The sequence below is a fragment of the Saccopteryx leptura genome, chromosome 3 (assembly GCF_036850995.1).
Source record: "Saccopteryx leptura isolate mSacLep1 chromosome 3, mSacLep1_pri_phased_curated, whole genome shotgun sequence".
Taxonomy (NCBI): Eukaryota; Metazoa; Chordata; class Mammalia; order Chiroptera; family Emballonuridae; genus Saccopteryx; species Saccopteryx leptura.
The window spans coordinates 89118669-89136494 of record NC_089505.1 but is presented as its reverse complement, the minus strand read 5'-3'; the positions used below and the strand labels follow the sequence as shown (position 1 = coordinate 89136494).

The 17826-nt window shown below is 50.7% G+C and overlaps 1 protein-coding gene across 1 annotated transcript; it reads left to right on the top strand.

Annotated features, from left to right (window-relative positions):
• The first annotated feature begins 1764 nt into the window (after positions 1 to 1764).
• On the top strand, positions 1765 to 17521 carry ENO1 (enolase 1). Its single transcript, XM_066374952.1, has 12 exons — positions 1765 to 1911; positions 4317 to 4410; positions 7900 to 7995; positions 9562 to 9620; positions 11211 to 11280; positions 11711 to 11844; positions 12120 to 12342; positions 13812 to 14009; positions 14725 to 14926; positions 15405 to 15513; positions 15751 to 15809; positions 17081 to 17521. The coding sequence occupies exons 2-12, from the start codon at positions 4326 to 4328 to the stop codon at positions 17148 to 17150; spliced, it is 1305 nt and encodes a 434-aa protein (XP_066231049.1). The 5' UTR covers positions 1765 to 1911; positions 4317 to 4325; the 3' UTR covers positions 17151 to 17521.
• The last annotated feature ends 305 nt before the right edge of the window (positions 17522 to 17826 follow it).

Below are 17826 nucleotides of genomic sequence, written 5' to 3'. Positions count from 1 at the left end.
TTTAGGAAACAATTTGAGGGCATGGCTACTCATTAATCAACATTTGAGCTACAATTTAAGGTTGAAGTGCTGACTCAGAACGCTGCGCTGTGGCCCCAATATCTTGCAACAGCAGCTGTCTGTGATCATGTTCTACATTTGGTTTGCTGCTAGGAATCACTGGTCTGGCCAGAGAGCAGTTAGAAGAGCCATGTCTTTCTCTCTCCAACCACTTTAATGTCAAATAAAAGATTGTTTTTGAGCCATTTTGGGTCCACACTCTAAAATCGCTCTGAAAATAAGAACTATAAATGTCTGACTTCTGTAGAGACCATTTAGATTTTGTCTGTTGATTTAGATGCTGAGTCATAGGGCTGGCATCTTGGTTTTTAAGCAATCTGAAACATCAGTTTATTGCTGGTGAAATCACAAAGTCTGTTTGAAAAATTCATCTCATTCTGTAGGAAACGTTTTACAATTTCCTTGTTGCTTTTTTCCTGCTGAATTTAATCCTCATGTTCTTGCTTCTGAGTCAATGGAAAATAACTACAGTGGATTCAATACATCTTCACTTTTACTGGGTGCCTTGGAAACCTAATCCAGTTGTAGCCAGGGGGGATGAAAAAAAAAAAGCCAGGAATTAAGGAAGAAGAGTAGCTGTTATAATTATATTCAGATATGCATTTGAATGTCTTGTGTGAGACATTGTGGAAAATATGAAGATGTACGCATTGTTTTAGCCTTCAGGCTTACAGAAATGCAAAAATAACTATACTAGAAAGAGAGTGAAGGCCTCGTACCCTCTTGGAGTGGGGGCGCTGTGCTGCAGAACAGAATTTACATGTGTATTGGTTCTTTCTTGAGGAGAAAGGTAAAATCACTACACTCACACCTGTCTGCTTTTCCTTTGCCAGGCTACCACAGGACTTTGAGAAAACCCCTGCATCCGTGTGAAATCCCAGTCCGAATCATTACATGTGGGGTCCACAGGAAGCCGGGTAGATCTGATCTACCAAGGTGGGGAAAAGAAAACGTCTCCTCTCATGATGCAACATTAACAAGAGCAAGAGAATGAACCAACACCGGGAGGGAGAAGTGCCTGATACACAGGCAGCGCTCATAAAGTATTAGCTGTAATGAAAGGAAAGTGACTTTATTTTCGGCCGTGGGGCCTGATACTCAAGTCTGACCCGCGTACAAGGACAAAAGGACGGGGTCACCTAGGCTGGAGGTCGGTAGCGCAGCGCAGGCGCACGAGGGCCGGGGACGCGGCTCCGTGGTCCACGGCCGCCAAGGTCTTTAGGCCTACGGGGTCTCCGACACCACACTGCGGGGCGGTGGGAGAAAAGGCGGCAGGAAGGGCAGGCAGCGAAGGTCGTCCTCAAGGACGTGGGCCGGACGTGCGGCGCCGGAGCGACGCTGCGTGCGTGCAGGACTCGGAGTACGTGATGGATCCCAGAGCCTTAATGCCGGCCGCGCCACCCGCCCCTCCCCTGGGGTAGCGGCGCCACAGACCCCGCGAGTCCAGGGGCTCCAAGCGGGGGGGGGGGGGTAGGGGGGTAGGATGGGAATAAAGTGGGTCTGGGGCTCGCCCACACCCCCTCGCAGACGCGGGGTAGCCTGAGTCCCTCAGCACCACCACGCCACACCTCCATGGGTTCCCTGACCCACTCCTCCCCACGGCGGCCGAGGCTGAAGGCCCGCCCACTTCCCGGGGGCGCGGACCCGAGTGATAGTGAGCCGGGCCAATGGTGAGGCGGCAAAGAGGGGGCGGAGTGTGGGCGGGGCTCCCGGAGCTGGGCAGGAAGTCCGGGCAGTCCGCTTGGAGACAGGCTCTGGGTACTCGGAGCGCCCACATCTTATAGTTGAGCGCTCGCGTTCCTTGCCTGCCGCACCCAGCTTCTTTCCCCGGCGGCGACCTCCGGCGGCCAGGTAAGGACTCGGGGAAAGACTGCTTACCCGGCGCCCCAGCAGGCGGCGGTGGGTCCTCCTGGGGCTCCTGCCCATCAGACGGCGTGCCCCGGGGTTCGGCGGGGTGGTGGAAGGGCGGGTCGGCGCGTGCCAGGCGGGGGCGCGGCGCCGGCCCTCTCCGGAGGGATTAACCTTTAATTACGGAGTTACGCGGCCACATAACTGTCCTGAGAGGTCAGAAATTGAAACGCCCCTGTCACTGACGACAAGGCGTTGATTGTGAAAGGTTTGGCGGGAGGGACAGTGCATAACCCGGGGTGCTCATTAAGGCCGGGCCCTTCCTGAAATGGAGCATGGGGGCCGGGAGAGGACAGATGCGCCGGGAGCTGCCATTCGCCCTCCCACTCCCCCACCCGCTGCCCTTGCTTCCCGCTGGTGGCCCTCGGCGACTGGGTGTCCAGCCCGTCGCTGCTCCGGAACGAGCGGTGGCTAATGTTAACTAAAGAAGGGGGTGAGGGGCTGCAGCAGAGCTGTTGGATAATTGGGAAGCCCTCCAGGCGACCTCACCCAGCTCCACGAGCCAGCCCCCGACAGTCGGCCCGGATGTGACATAAAAAGGATGTAGTTAAAGAAAGCTGCGGGTTCGCTACTTACCCCGCAACGAGGTCTTCGCCCACGGCGGTGTATTCCGTTAGTTGACTTGCCTCCCGGGCACATGTAGATGCTGACCACGCGGTCCACTCCTGCTGCCCCGAGTCTGGAGTTCAATCCCGTCTGGTCTAAAGCTGTGAAGACTCCTCATAAGACCAATGTTCCTTTCTGCCTGTGCTCCCTGAACTTAAATAATCTTTTTTCCATCCAGTTTTAAGCCAAGTTGAATTTTATTTGCACGTCATGAAATAAGTTAGTTACTTTGTCTTACATCACTAAAATGAAACAAAAAAAATGAGCTCTTACTACTGGATGCTGAGGCGTAGTGTCGTGAAGATGTGTTTAAAACACCAAAACTAAAAATCTGTGTTTAAACAAATTGCATTTTTGTAAGATAGTAGATAAGAACCAGACAAGCTTTTTATCTGGTAATAAAACTCCATTGTTACACAGGCAGCAAAGCCACAGAAGTGACCTCTAAGTATCTAATTTCGAATCTTAAAAAAAAGGAAAAAAAATGATGCCATTTGTTGCTTCAGAACATTCCAGAGAGGCTATTGTAAGGGAGCCCAGCTAGATATAGGCTTCTGAACACTAATTTAGTTTCATCCACACTTCAGTCCTTCAAGCAGTTTGATTTCTTCCTTGAGGAGATACACTGCTCACAAAAATTAGGGGATCAGGGAACGTGCAGATACTCCAGTACTTTCAGCCTTTTGTATAATGCATTTTCACCAATGAAATAAAAGTTGGTTTTGCACCACATTTGCATAACCAAACAACTTTCTTTGACTTATTTGCTTTTCTGATGTTCTTGTTTACCAAAAAAAATCGTATGCTTTTTTTAATTGCTTCATACTCATTTTGAAATATTCCCTAATTTTTGTGAGCAGTATAGTTAGAAGTGTCCTCTGAAAGAAATACTAATTAGATATCATTATTGATGTGTCCTTATCTTGCTAAAGACCCAAGTACTGTGAGTGTTGAAAGGCCCAGATATGGCCATAGCAAAGATCACAGTGCACGGACCAGGGAGCTCATTGATGATCTCCTATCTACTCGTTGAACATCCTATTACCTCAAGTTTAACTTAATGGAATGTGTCCCAAACTTTCAATCTTCTGTTTCACTAGGAATGATTTTTCTCCTGTCTCCACCCCCAACCCCCATATTTAGTTCTAGGTGGTTTTGTCTGTGACCTTCATGTTCCCCTTGGTCCTGACTCGGTCCCTTTCCTGTGCATGCCAGTCTTCATTCATTAATGACAATAATTAGTTCCCAGCTGCCCCTTCTTCAGCCATTCTCCATCAGCACATTAATCTTTTCTGCTGGATTTGATTTTTCTGTGGTGCACACCATTTCAGGTGTTCGTTGCTTGGAGGACAAGGCCTGAACTGCTGGGGTTCAAGGCCTTGCAGTGCTTGGCCTAACCAATACTTTAGGGCGGGCGGCCCCAAACTGCAGCCCCCCCGCCGCACTTCAGGAAGGGGCACCTCTTTCATTGATGGTCAGTGAGAGGAGCAGTGTATGTGGCGGCCCTCCAACAGTCTTGAGGGACAGTGAACTGGCCCCCTGTGTAAAAAGTTTGGGGACCCCTGCTTTAGGGGCAGTTCCCACTGCTTTCCAGCAGGCTTTCCCCCCACTCTAGTCAGCCTTCCTGCATCCAGTATGTGGTCCGGCGCGGGTCTTTTAGTCTAGGAATCCTCAGAAGTGATCCCTTGAATGAATGAGCCAAGGGTGCATTAAGGTTTATCATGTGAACTCTTTCCCCACAGAAATTCACCATGTCTATTCTCAAGGTGCATGCCAGAGAGATCTTCGACTCACGTGGGAATCCCACTGTTGAGGTGGATCTCTGCACCTCAAAAGGTATGTGCCACCTCCGTTTCTCTAGTTCCTTCCACTTCACATTTTTGAAATTTTTCTTAAAGTGACAGAGCCTTGGGCAGGAAAACGTCTGTTACCGTAAACACCTTTCTCTCTTGTCTGCACATGCTGCCTGGTGGGTTGTGATTCCTGCCTGGGCTGCAGTTGTAAGGCAGGCAGGAGTCCTTGTCTTGCTGCTTCCTAGGTCAGTGAGTAGGGAAGTAAGGTCGTTGCTTGACTCTAAGGGACCCATTACTAGTTTGTTTCGAAGCTTGATGTGACCAAATAAGCAAATGCAAGTGTAAATAGAGCACAGCCATGTTTGTTTCCAGAAAGCACTCTTAAACCAAGGATCAGGGACAGTTTTTACTTTGGGGTGTTGGGTTATTCCAAGGCCTTTGTTTTCACCTGCTGTACATCTCCCTAGGAAGAGTTTGGAAAAAAGAATAGTATGGGGACTTTTAAAAATTATTATTGATTTTTTCAGAGAGAAAGAAGGAGATAGACATTGCCCTGTTGCTTCAGCCATGCACGCATTCACTGGCTGGTTCTTGTTTGTGCCCCGACAGGGGGCCAAATCCACAATGTTGGTGTATAGGGACAATGCTCTAACCAACCAGGCCATCTAGCGAAGGTTAAAGTGGGGACTCTTAAAAGTTCCTCTGTAGCCCTGTGTTACCTCCACCAGTGTTTCAGCTGTCTTCTAAAAGGACATAGTGGGTGAGGTTGGAAGAGGAGCCTTGGGCAGAATCACCCACTGGTGCTGAGCACGTGGAGACCTGCCAGTCGGAGCTGAGTCATGTCTATGAATCACAGGCCTGGCTGAGAAACCTCAGCCCTTCCCTTCCTGCCCTCCTCTTCTCTCCCCCTTGCCCAGGAAAAGAAGGCCCTCAAGTCTAGGTGTCATTGGGCAAAAGTCTGCCCATGGCTACACACTGTGGTAGGTGCCCTCGGAGTAGGGGTTCCCTTCTGGGTCCAGGCATACAGCAGATGCCATGGGCTCTGAGGATGCTGAGGGTTTCCGTGCTTCTTAGGAGACTGGCTCGCTTAGTCAGTGGTGGAACTTTCCATTTGGAAATTAATGGGCTTGAAACAACACCAAAAAAGACCCAAGACACTGGAGTGTTGTTGGAGTGGAGCCATTTTCTTTGAAATACTTTAAAATGAATAAAATAGGCCTGACCTGTGGTGGCGCAGTGGATAAAGCGTCGACCTGGAAATGCTGAGGTCGCCGGTTCGAAACCCTGGGCTTGCCTGGTCAAGGCACATATGAGAGTTGATGCTTCTAGCTCCTCCCCCCCTTCTCTCTCTCTGTCTCTCCTCTCTCTCTCTCCCTCTGTCTCTCCCTTTCCTCTCTAAAATGAATAATAAAAAAAAAAATTAAAATGAATAAAATAGCCTAACCAGGTAGTGGTGCAGTGGATAGAGCTTCAGACTTCAGACTGAGAAACAGAGGACCCAGGTTCGAAACTCCGGGGTCACCAGCTTAAGCATGGGATCACAGACATGATGTGAGCAAGAGGTCACTCACTGCTATAGCCCCCCTGTCAAGGCACATATGAGAAAGCAGTGAACAACTAAGGTGTTGCAATAAAGAATTGATGCTTTTCATCTCTCTCCCTTCCTGTGTCTCTGTCCCTATCTGTCCCTCTCTCTCTCTCTCTCTCACAAAAAAAAAATGAGTAAAATTAATATTATTTTGAAATTTAAATAAAGGTAACTTTCCCTCTTGTGTGTTTGAGTCCTTTTCAAATAAAAGAACAAATAGTAGATTTGTTAGCCTTGCTTCACTTCTCAGAATTTATTTTTTAGAGCAGTTTTACATTCACAACAGAATGGAGCGGAAGGTGCATAGTTCCTGTGTACACAACCAACCACCCACATCCCCCACCATAGACGTCCATTGGTTACAGTTGGGTCACTCTTGCTTTCATCGCTCCTTCACCTAGCTCAGTGCCTGATGGATAGAGAGTAAGCCAGGGCCTGTGGCAGGAAGTGTGTGTGTCCTGCTCATGCGCAGTCGCGGCAGTGATACAAGCACACTAATGGATCGGGTGATTACAATTCCTGGCTGGTAGTTTTTGTCTTCCTTCCTTCCCTCGCATCCCCATACACCCACCAGTTCTTCACAGACCTTAGATGGGGAGAGGCCTTGCAGTTTCGGGTAGATTGAGATGGCTGCCTGCACCTAACTTCTCCCCCAAACCTGTCTGCCCTGCGTAGCCAGACCTCTGCAATACCTTCCTTGCACTGTTCGTCCCACTCCGTGATCTGCTGTTTTCTGCTCCACAGTATAGGTTTAGCCAGGTGGCTGGTTTTTGCATCTGCAAGACAGCCATTCAATGCTTTATTGTGTTCTGGTGTTCTTAGATTCTGCCCCTATATTGTCCCCCGCCCCCCAAGTATCCTGTTTTCTGGTTTCCTATTATGCAGAGAACCCCAAGTAGCTCTTACCACTGCTTAAACTGAAACAACGGAGCTATAGTGATTCCTCTTAATCTAGAGCTTTCAAGACTCGAAAGCTGGTGACCTGATGTCTGCATTTTCCAAGGGTGACTTAGCAATAGTGCTCTCGAGCTGGACTGTCCGAAATATAAAGTTTGTGTTGATTGAATGTTGACAATATTTTAGATATATTGGGCTAAATAAGATATATTAAATTTATTTTCTTCGTATTTAATTTTTAACTTTAACACAGCTGCTAGGAAATCGTAGATCTCGTAACTGGCTTGTATATTTCTGTTGAGCAGTGCTGCCAGGCTGGTCCCATAGACCAGCGCGAGTTTGTTAGGCGCGCAGGCTCTCAGAAGTCAGTTTCGCAATCTGCATTTTTTTGAGATCCCCAGGCGCGACGCATATCCAAACCAGAGTTTGAGAAGCTCTGCTCTAGATCTAGAGCTTTTTCTTTTTTTTTTTCTTTGTATTTTCCTGAAGTTAGAAGAGGGGAGGCGGTCAGACTCCCGCATGTGCCCGACCGGGATCCACCCAGCATGCCCACTGGGGGAGATGCTCAGCCACTCCGGGGTGCTGCTCCACTGTGGCCAGAGCCATTCTGGCACCTGAGGCAGAGGCCATGGAGCCATCCTCAGAGCCCTGGCCACCTTTGCTCCAATGGAGCCTTGGCTGCAGGAGGGGAAGAGAGAGAGAGAGAGAGAGAAAGGAGAGGGGGAAGGGTAGAGAAGCAAATGGGCACTTCCCCAGTGTGCCCTGGCTGGGAATCGAGCCCAGGACTTCCACACGCCAGGCCAACGCTCTACTGCTGAGCCAACCAGCCAGGGCCTAGAGCCTTTTCTTTAAAGAAGTTCATCGCTTTGCTGTAGAGTCTGTGTTGCAGAAACCTGCAAAGCAGGAAGAACAGACCGTCTGAGTCTCTCAGTTGGTAGAAGGAAGTAATAGTGTTTACTTCCTGTGCCAACTGTGAGTGGAGATGGCGTGGGTCAGGGCCATGACTGTTGACCGTGGCTGGTTTTCTCCCTCTCCCTCGATGTCCAGGTCTCTTCCGAGCTGCCGTGCCCAGTGGTGCTTCAACTGGAATCTATGAGGCCCTGGAGCTCCGGGACAATGACAAGACACGCTATATGGGGAAGGGTAAGAGCCGGCACCCGCAGCTGCCTGGAGGCTGAGAGCCTCTGGCGTGGCCCACCATGTTGTGGCAAGCACGTACCCCACACGCAGAAGGGCTGGAGAGTTGATACTGACTCCAGGGTCCCTATACCTGTCAACTTGGGCAAGTGTTCTCACGCTTGTTTCTATTGCGGCTTGCTTGCAATCTGAAAAACTCCTGGTAGGTCGGGAACTTCCAGATAAGATGTTAACACAAACGAAAAGCCTTGCCAGCCTCCCGGGAGGGCTCTGGGCCTTCCAGACTGTCCGCCCTCTTCAAGGGTCCAGAAGGGAAGTACCTGGAGGGTCTGGCTAATGGCAGCCTGTTCACAGTAGCCTAGGGAGCAGGGGTTGCAGCTGGACCTTAGGTGACTGGTTCACAGAAGCCTGTCCTGGGCAGAGCTGGTCACTGGGGGGTGACATTCACCATGCTGTAGATCAGGGGTCGGGAACCTATGGCTCGCGAGCCAGATGTGGCTCTTTTGATGGCTGCATCTGGCTTGCAGACAAATCTTTAATTAAAAAAAAATAACATTAAAAATATAAAACATTCTCGTGTATTACAAACCATTCATTTCCTACCGCTCATGTTCATGGTTGCGGGTGGCTGGAGCCAATCACAGCTGTCCTCCGGGACAACACCAAATTTTTATTGGATGATGTGTAACGTACACGGGTCGTTGTATGGCTCTCACGGAATTACACTTTAAAATATGTGGCATTCATGGCTCTCAGACAAAAAGGTTTCTGACCCCTGCTGGAGATAGAACCAAACCACAGAAAGGCAGGGGGTGGACACTCACCCCAGGGGGCGAAATGGGTTCTTTTAGGAGAGGCACAAAAATCTTATAGTACTGCCACAGTTTGTGGGCCACAAAGGGCCACAGGATGCCCTGGGGGAGGGGCAGTAATGAAACATGGTTGGGAATGCTGGGCGATCGGGCTGTAGGTAGTGTTCTGGGTCCTACAGTCTGCAAAAGGCCCTCCCACGGTTACAGTGGCACCAGGCCCAGCGTGTACTTGTCTAAAGGAGGACAGCGCTGTGCCTTGATTGTAATGAGGGTGAACTCGTGGTCCCTGCAGTATTCTCTCACCTTCTGTTTCCTCTCTCGCTCACTGTCCTTCACGGCCTTTCTCTTCTTTCTTTTTTTTCTTCTCTGTCAATCTCCACTGGTCAGGTGTCTCCAGACCTGTTAAGTATATTAATGAGTTCCTGGCACCGGCCTTGTGCACGCAGGTAACATATTACACATCCTTTAGTTTCTGCGGCTGGTGTTTCCGGTGCATGGTCTTGCCATTAACCTCTCCCTGGACGTTCTGAGTTGGTCACTCTGTGTGGCTCTAACCCTGGGGGTCCTAGGTGAGCGCATTCAGACTGGGCCAGGAAGTCCTCTGGTTTCGGGGGAGAGGGAGATGGGATTTGAAGGAGGTGCCGTCGAACGTCTTTGGTGGGCTCCTGACTCTGGGTTCGCATTGATGGTTCCCTCCCGCAATGCTGCTCAAGCCTGTTTATCGTTAATGTCAGTAATTTGATTTGGTTGTTCCTTCTAGGTGTCTCAAAGGCTGTTGAGCACATCAATAAAACTATTGCACCTGCCCTGATTAGCAAGGTAGGACCTTCCTCCTGATAACTAATGAATATTAATGCCATCGAGCTCTCCCAGGCCAGTGGACTTTCCCGTTTACTGAAGAGCTCATTCTGAGCGCTGACAAAGCCAGTTGGATTCCTGATCAGCATGAGAATAATTTGCCTCTTCTAACCCACCCGCTGTGTGACCACATCTTATGGCACAGGGGATTGGAGCTGAGGGGTGGGAGGCCACCTTAGAGCCTTGGCTTTTCTCTCCGGTTATCGTGACTTCTGGGAAGTGAACACCCAGGGCTGTTGGTCGTAGTATTTATAACAGTGGAGCTCTTGTTCAACCGTACTTGGAACCTCAATGTGTCAAACATTGGAGGTAGAGCTGCTGTAGGTGAAGTGGGGCTGGGGACACCGCAGCCCACCTGCTCAGCAGTGTGCCTTGTTGTCCCCCCTCCGTGACCCCTGAGGCCTTTGTGCCAGGGGACCGGTTTCCAAACCCCGGCCAGAGAAGCGTTCTCAGGCTAGAAGCGCCACAGCTCTTGTTGGGTGTGGTGCCGCCCCTCCTGGGGTTCGTCCTGTGTGCCAGAGGCTGGAGGCTCCTCTCTCTGTCCTTATCTTGAGCGCTGGTCTTTGTGGCACTCTGTAATTGGTCCCCGGACAGCTTCTCCTCACCGCCCTGTTGGCGCACCCTCCCCCCATCCCAGTCTCCTGGGCACCTCCACCCACCCCCATTCTCTGCCTGCTGCCCTCACCTGGCAGGACTAACGAGGTAGGGCTTCCCTAGACATTATTTCTGTCTTGAGGGGAACACGCTTCAATCTAACTCTTAGTGAGGGTTGGTCCCTGAAGCTATCTGTTTAAGTAACCACTGACTTTCTCAACAGATGTCAGAAAGCAAGACACTAAATTGTTAACATGGCATGCTGGAGTTATATATATGGTTTCCTGTCTGAGTTTTCTATAAAGAACATTATAAATAAAATAGTACATTGCTATGATTCAATTATGATGTTTTTAAAGTAATACTTTTATTTAAAATTATATGGAGCCAGTTTTCCAGATACCAGTTTCATTACTTTGTAATTTCACCGAAGTATTCATCTTGATCATCAACCATTTTGTTAAATGGCTCTGGACGTTGCAAGAGTCCTATCTCACATCAACTGCCGTGGGCTGCTGGCGTTGAGGATTGCCGAGAGGGACATTGCTGAGTGTGCAGCCAACCTTTGGAGAACATAGCTCGTTTGGGTGGACAGTAAATTATTATCTATTGTCCAAAAAGTCACACCACTTTGTAGGAATACCTTATTTACCTTGCGCTAGTCAGTTCTGTCTTAAAGGTGCAGTGTGACCTTTGCAACACAAGGACCATATCCTATGTGTTTTGTTGTCCACTCTCTAGTCCTGGGAGAAATGCCTGGTAGAATTTTAATGCAAATGAAGGGCAGTTTTGTGTCTCCCGTTTTTCTCTTGACTTCCCTCCCGCCCCCTTTTTCTGCCAAATCAATATATAAAACAGAACTGATTTGGACTTTGCATGGTTTCAAAGTTGTATCGCTTCCACAATGGGTGCAAAGGCCATGCAAATGGAGTGATGTCACTCCTGCTCTCCCTGTAGAAGCTGAGCGTCGTGGAACAGGAGAAGATCGACAAGCTGATGATAGAGATGGACGGCACGGAGAACAAATGTGAGTGGCCCGATGGCGTCTCCTGGGAGAGAAGCCGATAGTCCCTGACGGTGAACTCCGTGAACATCTGTGGCCTTCACTCATTTCCCTGCCTCACCTTAACAAATCCCGGGTGTAAATGTCAAGGGCATAGCCAAGTGGCAGCAGCGTGTCTGAGACTACTCAAAGGAGAGGAGTCCTTTATCCTAAATCAACCAATTTGTAGAATTTGCCTGAGTTCACACACCAGAGAGGGCTTTCTTAGGGGAGAAAGCAGGTGAGTCCGCATGGAATGCAGTTCACCTTTCTGCTTGGACGGGGTGAGCGAGTAAGGTGCAGAGAGGGAAAGGTTCAGGGTGCAGTCCGAGGTGCACTCACGGCAGGAAAGCTGGGAGAAGGGTTACTGAGTAAGGGAGACCTCACTAACTCGTTCAGTTCCATTCTGTTCTAGCTAAATTTGGTGCCAACGCCATTCTGGGAGTGTCCCTGGCGGTCTGCAAGGCTGGTGCTGTTGAGAAGGGGGTGCCCCTGTACCGCCACATTGCTGATTTGGCTGGCAACGCTGAGGTCATCCTGCCGGTTCCGGTGAGTGACTTCTTTGACCTTCCCAAGTGAGGATTTGGGAGCATGAGCTTTCTTGTGGGCACCCAAGATCACCCACATCTTGATCCCGTTCACCTGTGACTCCCAACATGGTGACTATGAGCAGCCTCTGGAGGTCTTTATAGCAGACGGCTCCTCTGCCATTTGCTGATAATTATAACCATTGTCAAGGGTGACGTGTGGCCATGCAGGGGGATGTCAGGCGGCTGGCCGGCCATTCCACGACTTCGCTGGGCCTATCCTTACTCTCTCCCCAGGCGTTCAATGTCATCAACGGCGGCTCCCATGCTGGCAACAAGTTGGCCATGCAGGAGTTTATGATCCTCCCCGTTGGTGCCGCCAGCTTCAGTGAAGCCATGCGCATTGGCGCGGAAGTTTATCACAACCTGAAAAATGTCATCAAGGAGAAATATGGGAAAGATGCCACCAACGTGGGGGACGAAGGCGGGTTTGCTCCGAACATTCTGGAGAATAAAGAAGGTGAGGCTCTAGAGCAGGGGTCTCAAACTCAATTCAGCATGTGGGCTGCAGAGCAAGATCACAGCCGTTTGGCGGGCCGCACTAGGTCTACAAAAGGCAACTGTTACGCAACACTTTTCTCACTGCAGTTGAAAACAAAAAAAAATCAGTACAACAAGCACAATTGTACATGCAGTTTACTCAGTGTCACAAAACGACCAGAAACTGTAGTTTTCGCATCACAACTGCTGTTAACTAAGCTAATATCTAGCTAGGATGCTAGAGAAATGAAAAATACAAGTAGGCCCTTAGGCTTACTTAATTTTATCCAAAATATTTTGAACTTCGTGGATTAGTCTGCGGGCCGCGAGTTTGAAACCCCTGCTCTAGAGGGACCCGAGTTCCGCGGCACTGCTCCACCCCCTCCATCCCCATCAGCAGGTCTCCACACCTGCCACCGGGCACGATGCTCGTTCTGCCTTTAGTTCAGCAGGTGTCAAAGTGCAAAAGTATGCGGTTTGGGGAGAGAAGTAGGAGCTGCCACTCCAGTTTTTGAAAACTAAATAGCAGGAATCTTCTCATTGGCCTTCTGAACGTCCTGATGGTCCCCGTTGGGCAGGTGGGTGTGGAGGCAGTGTTTCTCTTGCTCCCTCTGGCAGGGCTTTGAAGTCTGCTCTGCGTTCGAGGAGGTGCCGTCTGTTCAGGGCTGTGATCAGTAGTATATCAGTTTTTCAGCCACGGGGGCGCTCACACAAGCTGTGTTTTTGCTGTGAGCCCTTTGGCACAGAATTCAGTGTGAGAACTGAGGAGAGGGTACAGAAAGTCTTAGCACAAGAAGTCATGGCTGCAGGTGTTTGTTTTGGAAGGAAGGTGGGCGCAGGCACCTTTGTTGCCTTCAAGGGCACATAGAGAAAGAGAGTGTCCATCTCGCTGGGTCAGGCATGGGATACTGATGGTGTTCAGCCATTTGACCTATAGAAAATGGCCTACCTGGTTTAACCTAACAGCTTGAGGGGTTTTGCTGTGGAACCGAAGCCACATGATTTTGTCAGTTTCCATACAGGCAGCACTGCCAAGTGAGGCAGAGCCCGGGGACATGGCCCTGCCGTCCTGGGCTCCCCTCCACCGGGCACCCTCTTGGATCCCAGCCTTGCTCCATTTTAAGCCTGTTCCCCAGGACACCTGCCCTCAACCACTCGCTGTAACTGTATCTTGGCCAGCACCGCGTTCCTGGGTGCTGAATTTGGGAGCGTGTCGGTGAGAGCCTCTTTCCCTAGAGTCAGGACTGAATTTCCCACCTTGTGGTACTCTACGGGTACTGACCAGTAGTTTCTTGTCCCAAAGCAGAAAAAAGTACCTGAAATCCTTGAAACCGACAGATGGGCCAGAGCATCTCTTGGTTTTTGTCATGGTTCCCATTTGGCAGCTACTAAAAAAAATTTATCTTTACCTGAATAGCTTTTGAAATTGTCACTACCTTCTCTTTCCAGCCCTGGAGCTGCTGAAGAATGCCATCGGGAAAGCCGGCTACACCGACAAGGTTGTCATCGGCATGGACGTGGCTGCCTCTGAGTTCTTCAGGTCAGGAAAGTATGACCTGGACTTCAAGTCGCCCGATGACCCCAGCAGGTACATCAGCCCTGACGAGCTGGCCAACCTGTACAAGTCCTTCATCAAGGACTACCCAGGTGAGTGCTTTCCGGGCCCCGTCCTCTGCTCCAGCCAATGACACACAACAGGATGGCTACAAGCATGAGTGGGTGGGCGGCCATGGGGCTTTTCCGGTCCGTATGTATACAGGGTGCAGAGGCATAAGGGGTAGTTCTGCAGAGCAGAAGCAGTGACACAGGTAGTTGTTGACACAGCAGGACTGCCTGTCACTGCCACAGCGACCTCCTAAGCGTATGCAGTCCTGCCTGTCACACAGGTGAGGAGAGTGAGCTTTGTGACGCGGGCTGTGAGCTGGGCGCTCCTGTCTGCCCTGTGCTCACTAATTTCACACAGAACAGGTAGGGACTCTAAATGCTATTTCATAAGAGAGGAACTGGAGGCACAGAGTAGGCAGTCCATTGCCCAAGGGCACTCAGCAGTGGTGACACGAAGTTTCAGACCAGAAAGCCTGCTACCTGTAACCACAGAGCTAAAGGGCTTACGCCTGGTACAGCGAGGACGCAGACCACCCTGGGCCAGTGGCACTCCACTTAATGACTGCGGGTCCCAGGATTGTGGGTGACTTGTGCCCTGTCACAGCAGTGGGCCTGGAGGGCAGAGTGGTTCTGGATGGGAGCCAGCAGCCATCCTGATCCCACAGGGGAGAGGTGTGAGGCCAGGCAAGCCACGGGCTGGGGGGTTGCTGGCCAGAAGGTTGGGAGGCTCATACTGGGGGCGTGCTTCTCTCCTCAGTGGTGTCTATCGAAGACCCCTTTGACCAGGATGACTGGGGAGCGTGGCGCAATTTCACTGCCAGCGCGGGAATCCAGGTGGTGGGGGACGACCTCACAGTGACCAACCCAAAGCGGATTGCCAAGGCTGTGGCCGAGAAGTCATGCAACTGCCTCCTGCTCAAAGTGAACCAGATAGGCTCTGTGACCGAGTCCATTCAGGCGTGAGTACCCTTGGGCGCGACCTCACTCTGTGGGGCAGGGAGGTCTGAACAGGCCTCCATTTGGGTGGGGCAGCCCTCCTGCCGGAGCTATAACGGGTCTCACCTTCAAACTCTGGGTGGCTTGTCAATAAGCAGTGGCCCCAAGGGGACGAGGGCATTGGGCAGCTGTGGCCCGAACCTGACTGCTTCATAGCCCTAGGCTTGTACTTGAATTTCACATGGAGAACGTCAGAGACCAGTCTCTCCTCAAGAAGGCTGAACTCAGCCTTTTAAATATGACAGGAGGGCTGATGAGGTCCTCGGGGTTGTGTGAGTTCAGAGGAGGGCAAGGGTCGTAATCTTAGGCAGGCAGCGGCTCCTGGGTCCTGACCCCTCCCCTGCTCTCCTGCCCGGGGCAGTGAGGCATGTCATCAGGAGGGCAGAAGGGGCTGCTGTAGAGATGGAGTCAGTAGCATCCACGTTGTTTCGTGGCTTGTAGGTGCAAGCTGGCCCAGTCCAGCGGGTGGGGCGTCATGGTGTCTCATCGCTCCGGGGAGACTGAAGATACCTTCATCGCCGACCTGGTGGTGGGACTCTGCACCGGGCAGGTAAAGAGCTCCCTGGCATGATGCTGGTCCTTACTCCTTCCCTCTGACCTCAGCTTTCTGAGCATAGTGACGTGGGGGAATGGCGTCCTCAGGACCCTTTTATCCCCTTCTCCCTAGGGTCAGAGATCCTCCTTAAAAAAGTATCTATCTTGTCATGATGCACTCCTCTTGCCCAAAATGCCTAGCAAAATTTGATGCCCACTCGAAGCAAATGTGACCTTTCTTTTCTCCTCCCAGATCAAGACTGGTGCACCTTGCCGATCTGAGCGCTTGGCCAAGTACAACCAGATCCTCAGGTAAAGAGGATACTTACATTGACTGCGGTCACTGCCCTCTGCTCTTAGCTCCTGGCTCTGTGGGGCTTGTGCAGGTCAGGGGGCTCGAGCAGTGTTAGGCTGGAGCAAGGTGGGTGGGGGTAAATCCTAACTAAGGTGGCTTGCAGTGGTGCCTCAAAGCAGAAGGCTGTTCTGTACACTGCTGCCATCTGCTGGTGGAATAGGGAACAGGCTCCCTGTTAGACAATCATAAAATTTTAAGAGCCTTAGTGAATAATACCTAATTTAGCTCCCTTGTTTTGTGGACAAGGAAATCATCAGGGCTCAGAGAGATGAAGAAAATTGCCAGAGGGAAAACAGCAGGGTTTCTTTCGCCTTGGGATGTTCTAGTCCCCCTGCTTTTGTCTGGCTTGTGTCCCTGGTATATCCTTAGGGGGCTCCCAAATCCAAGGATACCCCCCCTTTTTAATAAGTCCTCCCACCCCACTCCTTAAAAACTATACGGGAAAATTCCAAGCATTAAGATAGAAACAGTGAACAGTAAAATGCACGCCTTTTCCCCACCCCTCAGATTAAGCCTCTGCGTTTGTCTTTTTACACCCTACTTGTCGTTTTTTAAAAAATGTATTTATTGATTTTAGAGAAGAAAGGGAGAGAGAGGAAGACAGGAACATGGATCTGTTTCTGTGTGTGCCCTGACCTGGGATCAGACCGGCACTTGGCATATCCGGACGATTTTCTATCCTACTGAGCTATCACGTCAGGGCCCCTACTTGTGATCTTAAAGCAGATTTCAGACATCTCTGGTTTCAGATAAAGATGTTTTTACAATGACCACTCTATCATGATGGTGCCCCAAATTAGTAGTAAGCCCGTAACACCTGTGCCAGGTGCGGTCATCTGTTCAGTCTCCACAAGGCCCCGTGCTCTCACTAAGGTCCTCTCCCTTTTCTCCAGGCCACTTACTTGTTGAAGAAACTGGGTTTTCCTTTCATTTAAAAAAAAATTAGGTAAAAGAAATAGCAGTCATGCCATTTCTTTTACCTCGTTCTCCAGAAACATTGCGGGGGTGGAGGAAGGAGATGGTGTGCAGGTGGATGGCAGCCCGACAGCAGCCGGCTGGGGGTTGCGGGGAGTGGGCTGAGTGCTGTGCTCTTCCCAGCGGCTCAGGATTCGAGAATAAGCTGTACAGACTAGGAAGGGGCTGGGGTCTGTCTGCTCAGAGAAAATCTTCCTGCATTGAGAGTTGACTTCTGTTTTTCCCTCCTCCCTGCCCCCTTCTGCTTCCCAAGAATTGAAGAGGAACTGGGCAGCAAGGCCAAGTTTGCCGGCCGGAAATTCAGAAACCCCCTAGCCAAGTAAGCTCTGGGCCGGCGGGCCCCTGAGCCCCGCAGTCAGTAGTCGGCTAATTAGACCTCTGCTCCCGCCGTCTGCATGGGCAGCTCCCCGCCCCCGGCCGACACCTGCAGGGGCCTGCGGTAGTCACTGCACCCCTCCCCGTAGTGTTTCCACTGCTTCCTTACAACTGCTACAGAAGCCAAGCTTGACCGTCTGCAGCCCTGGTGGAACCCTGGCCCTGTAGTCATGTGATTGACCTGAATCATCGTTTCTCTCACCTCACTTCACACACGCCTGGAGCCATGTGTGTCTATGTTGTAATGCCCGAGGTGTCCACAGGCTAAATCCCCAGCGGTGTTATGTGCAAAATAAAAGGCTTCTGTGTCGTGTAGGAATGCTGTGTTTGTAGGACAGTCTGTGAGTCTGTTCTAGCGTCTTGAGTGTTCGTGGGTTGTTGCCATAGGCCTGCAGGAGGTAGAGGGAGAGGGATTTTGTGACACTTGCCTCAGTCCTTGGAAGGAAGGAAAGTTGAGGTGAGAGAGGACGTGTGCCATGTCCTTCAGGGGAGGTGAGGTCACCTGGGAGGCAGAGTGTGACTCCCAAGTTTGTACATTGCAGAAAATGCAAATGCAGAGCTATTACTGATTTTCTGGGCAGTGGCTTCTAGGTCACATAACTGTATTGTCCCAACATGAGGGAC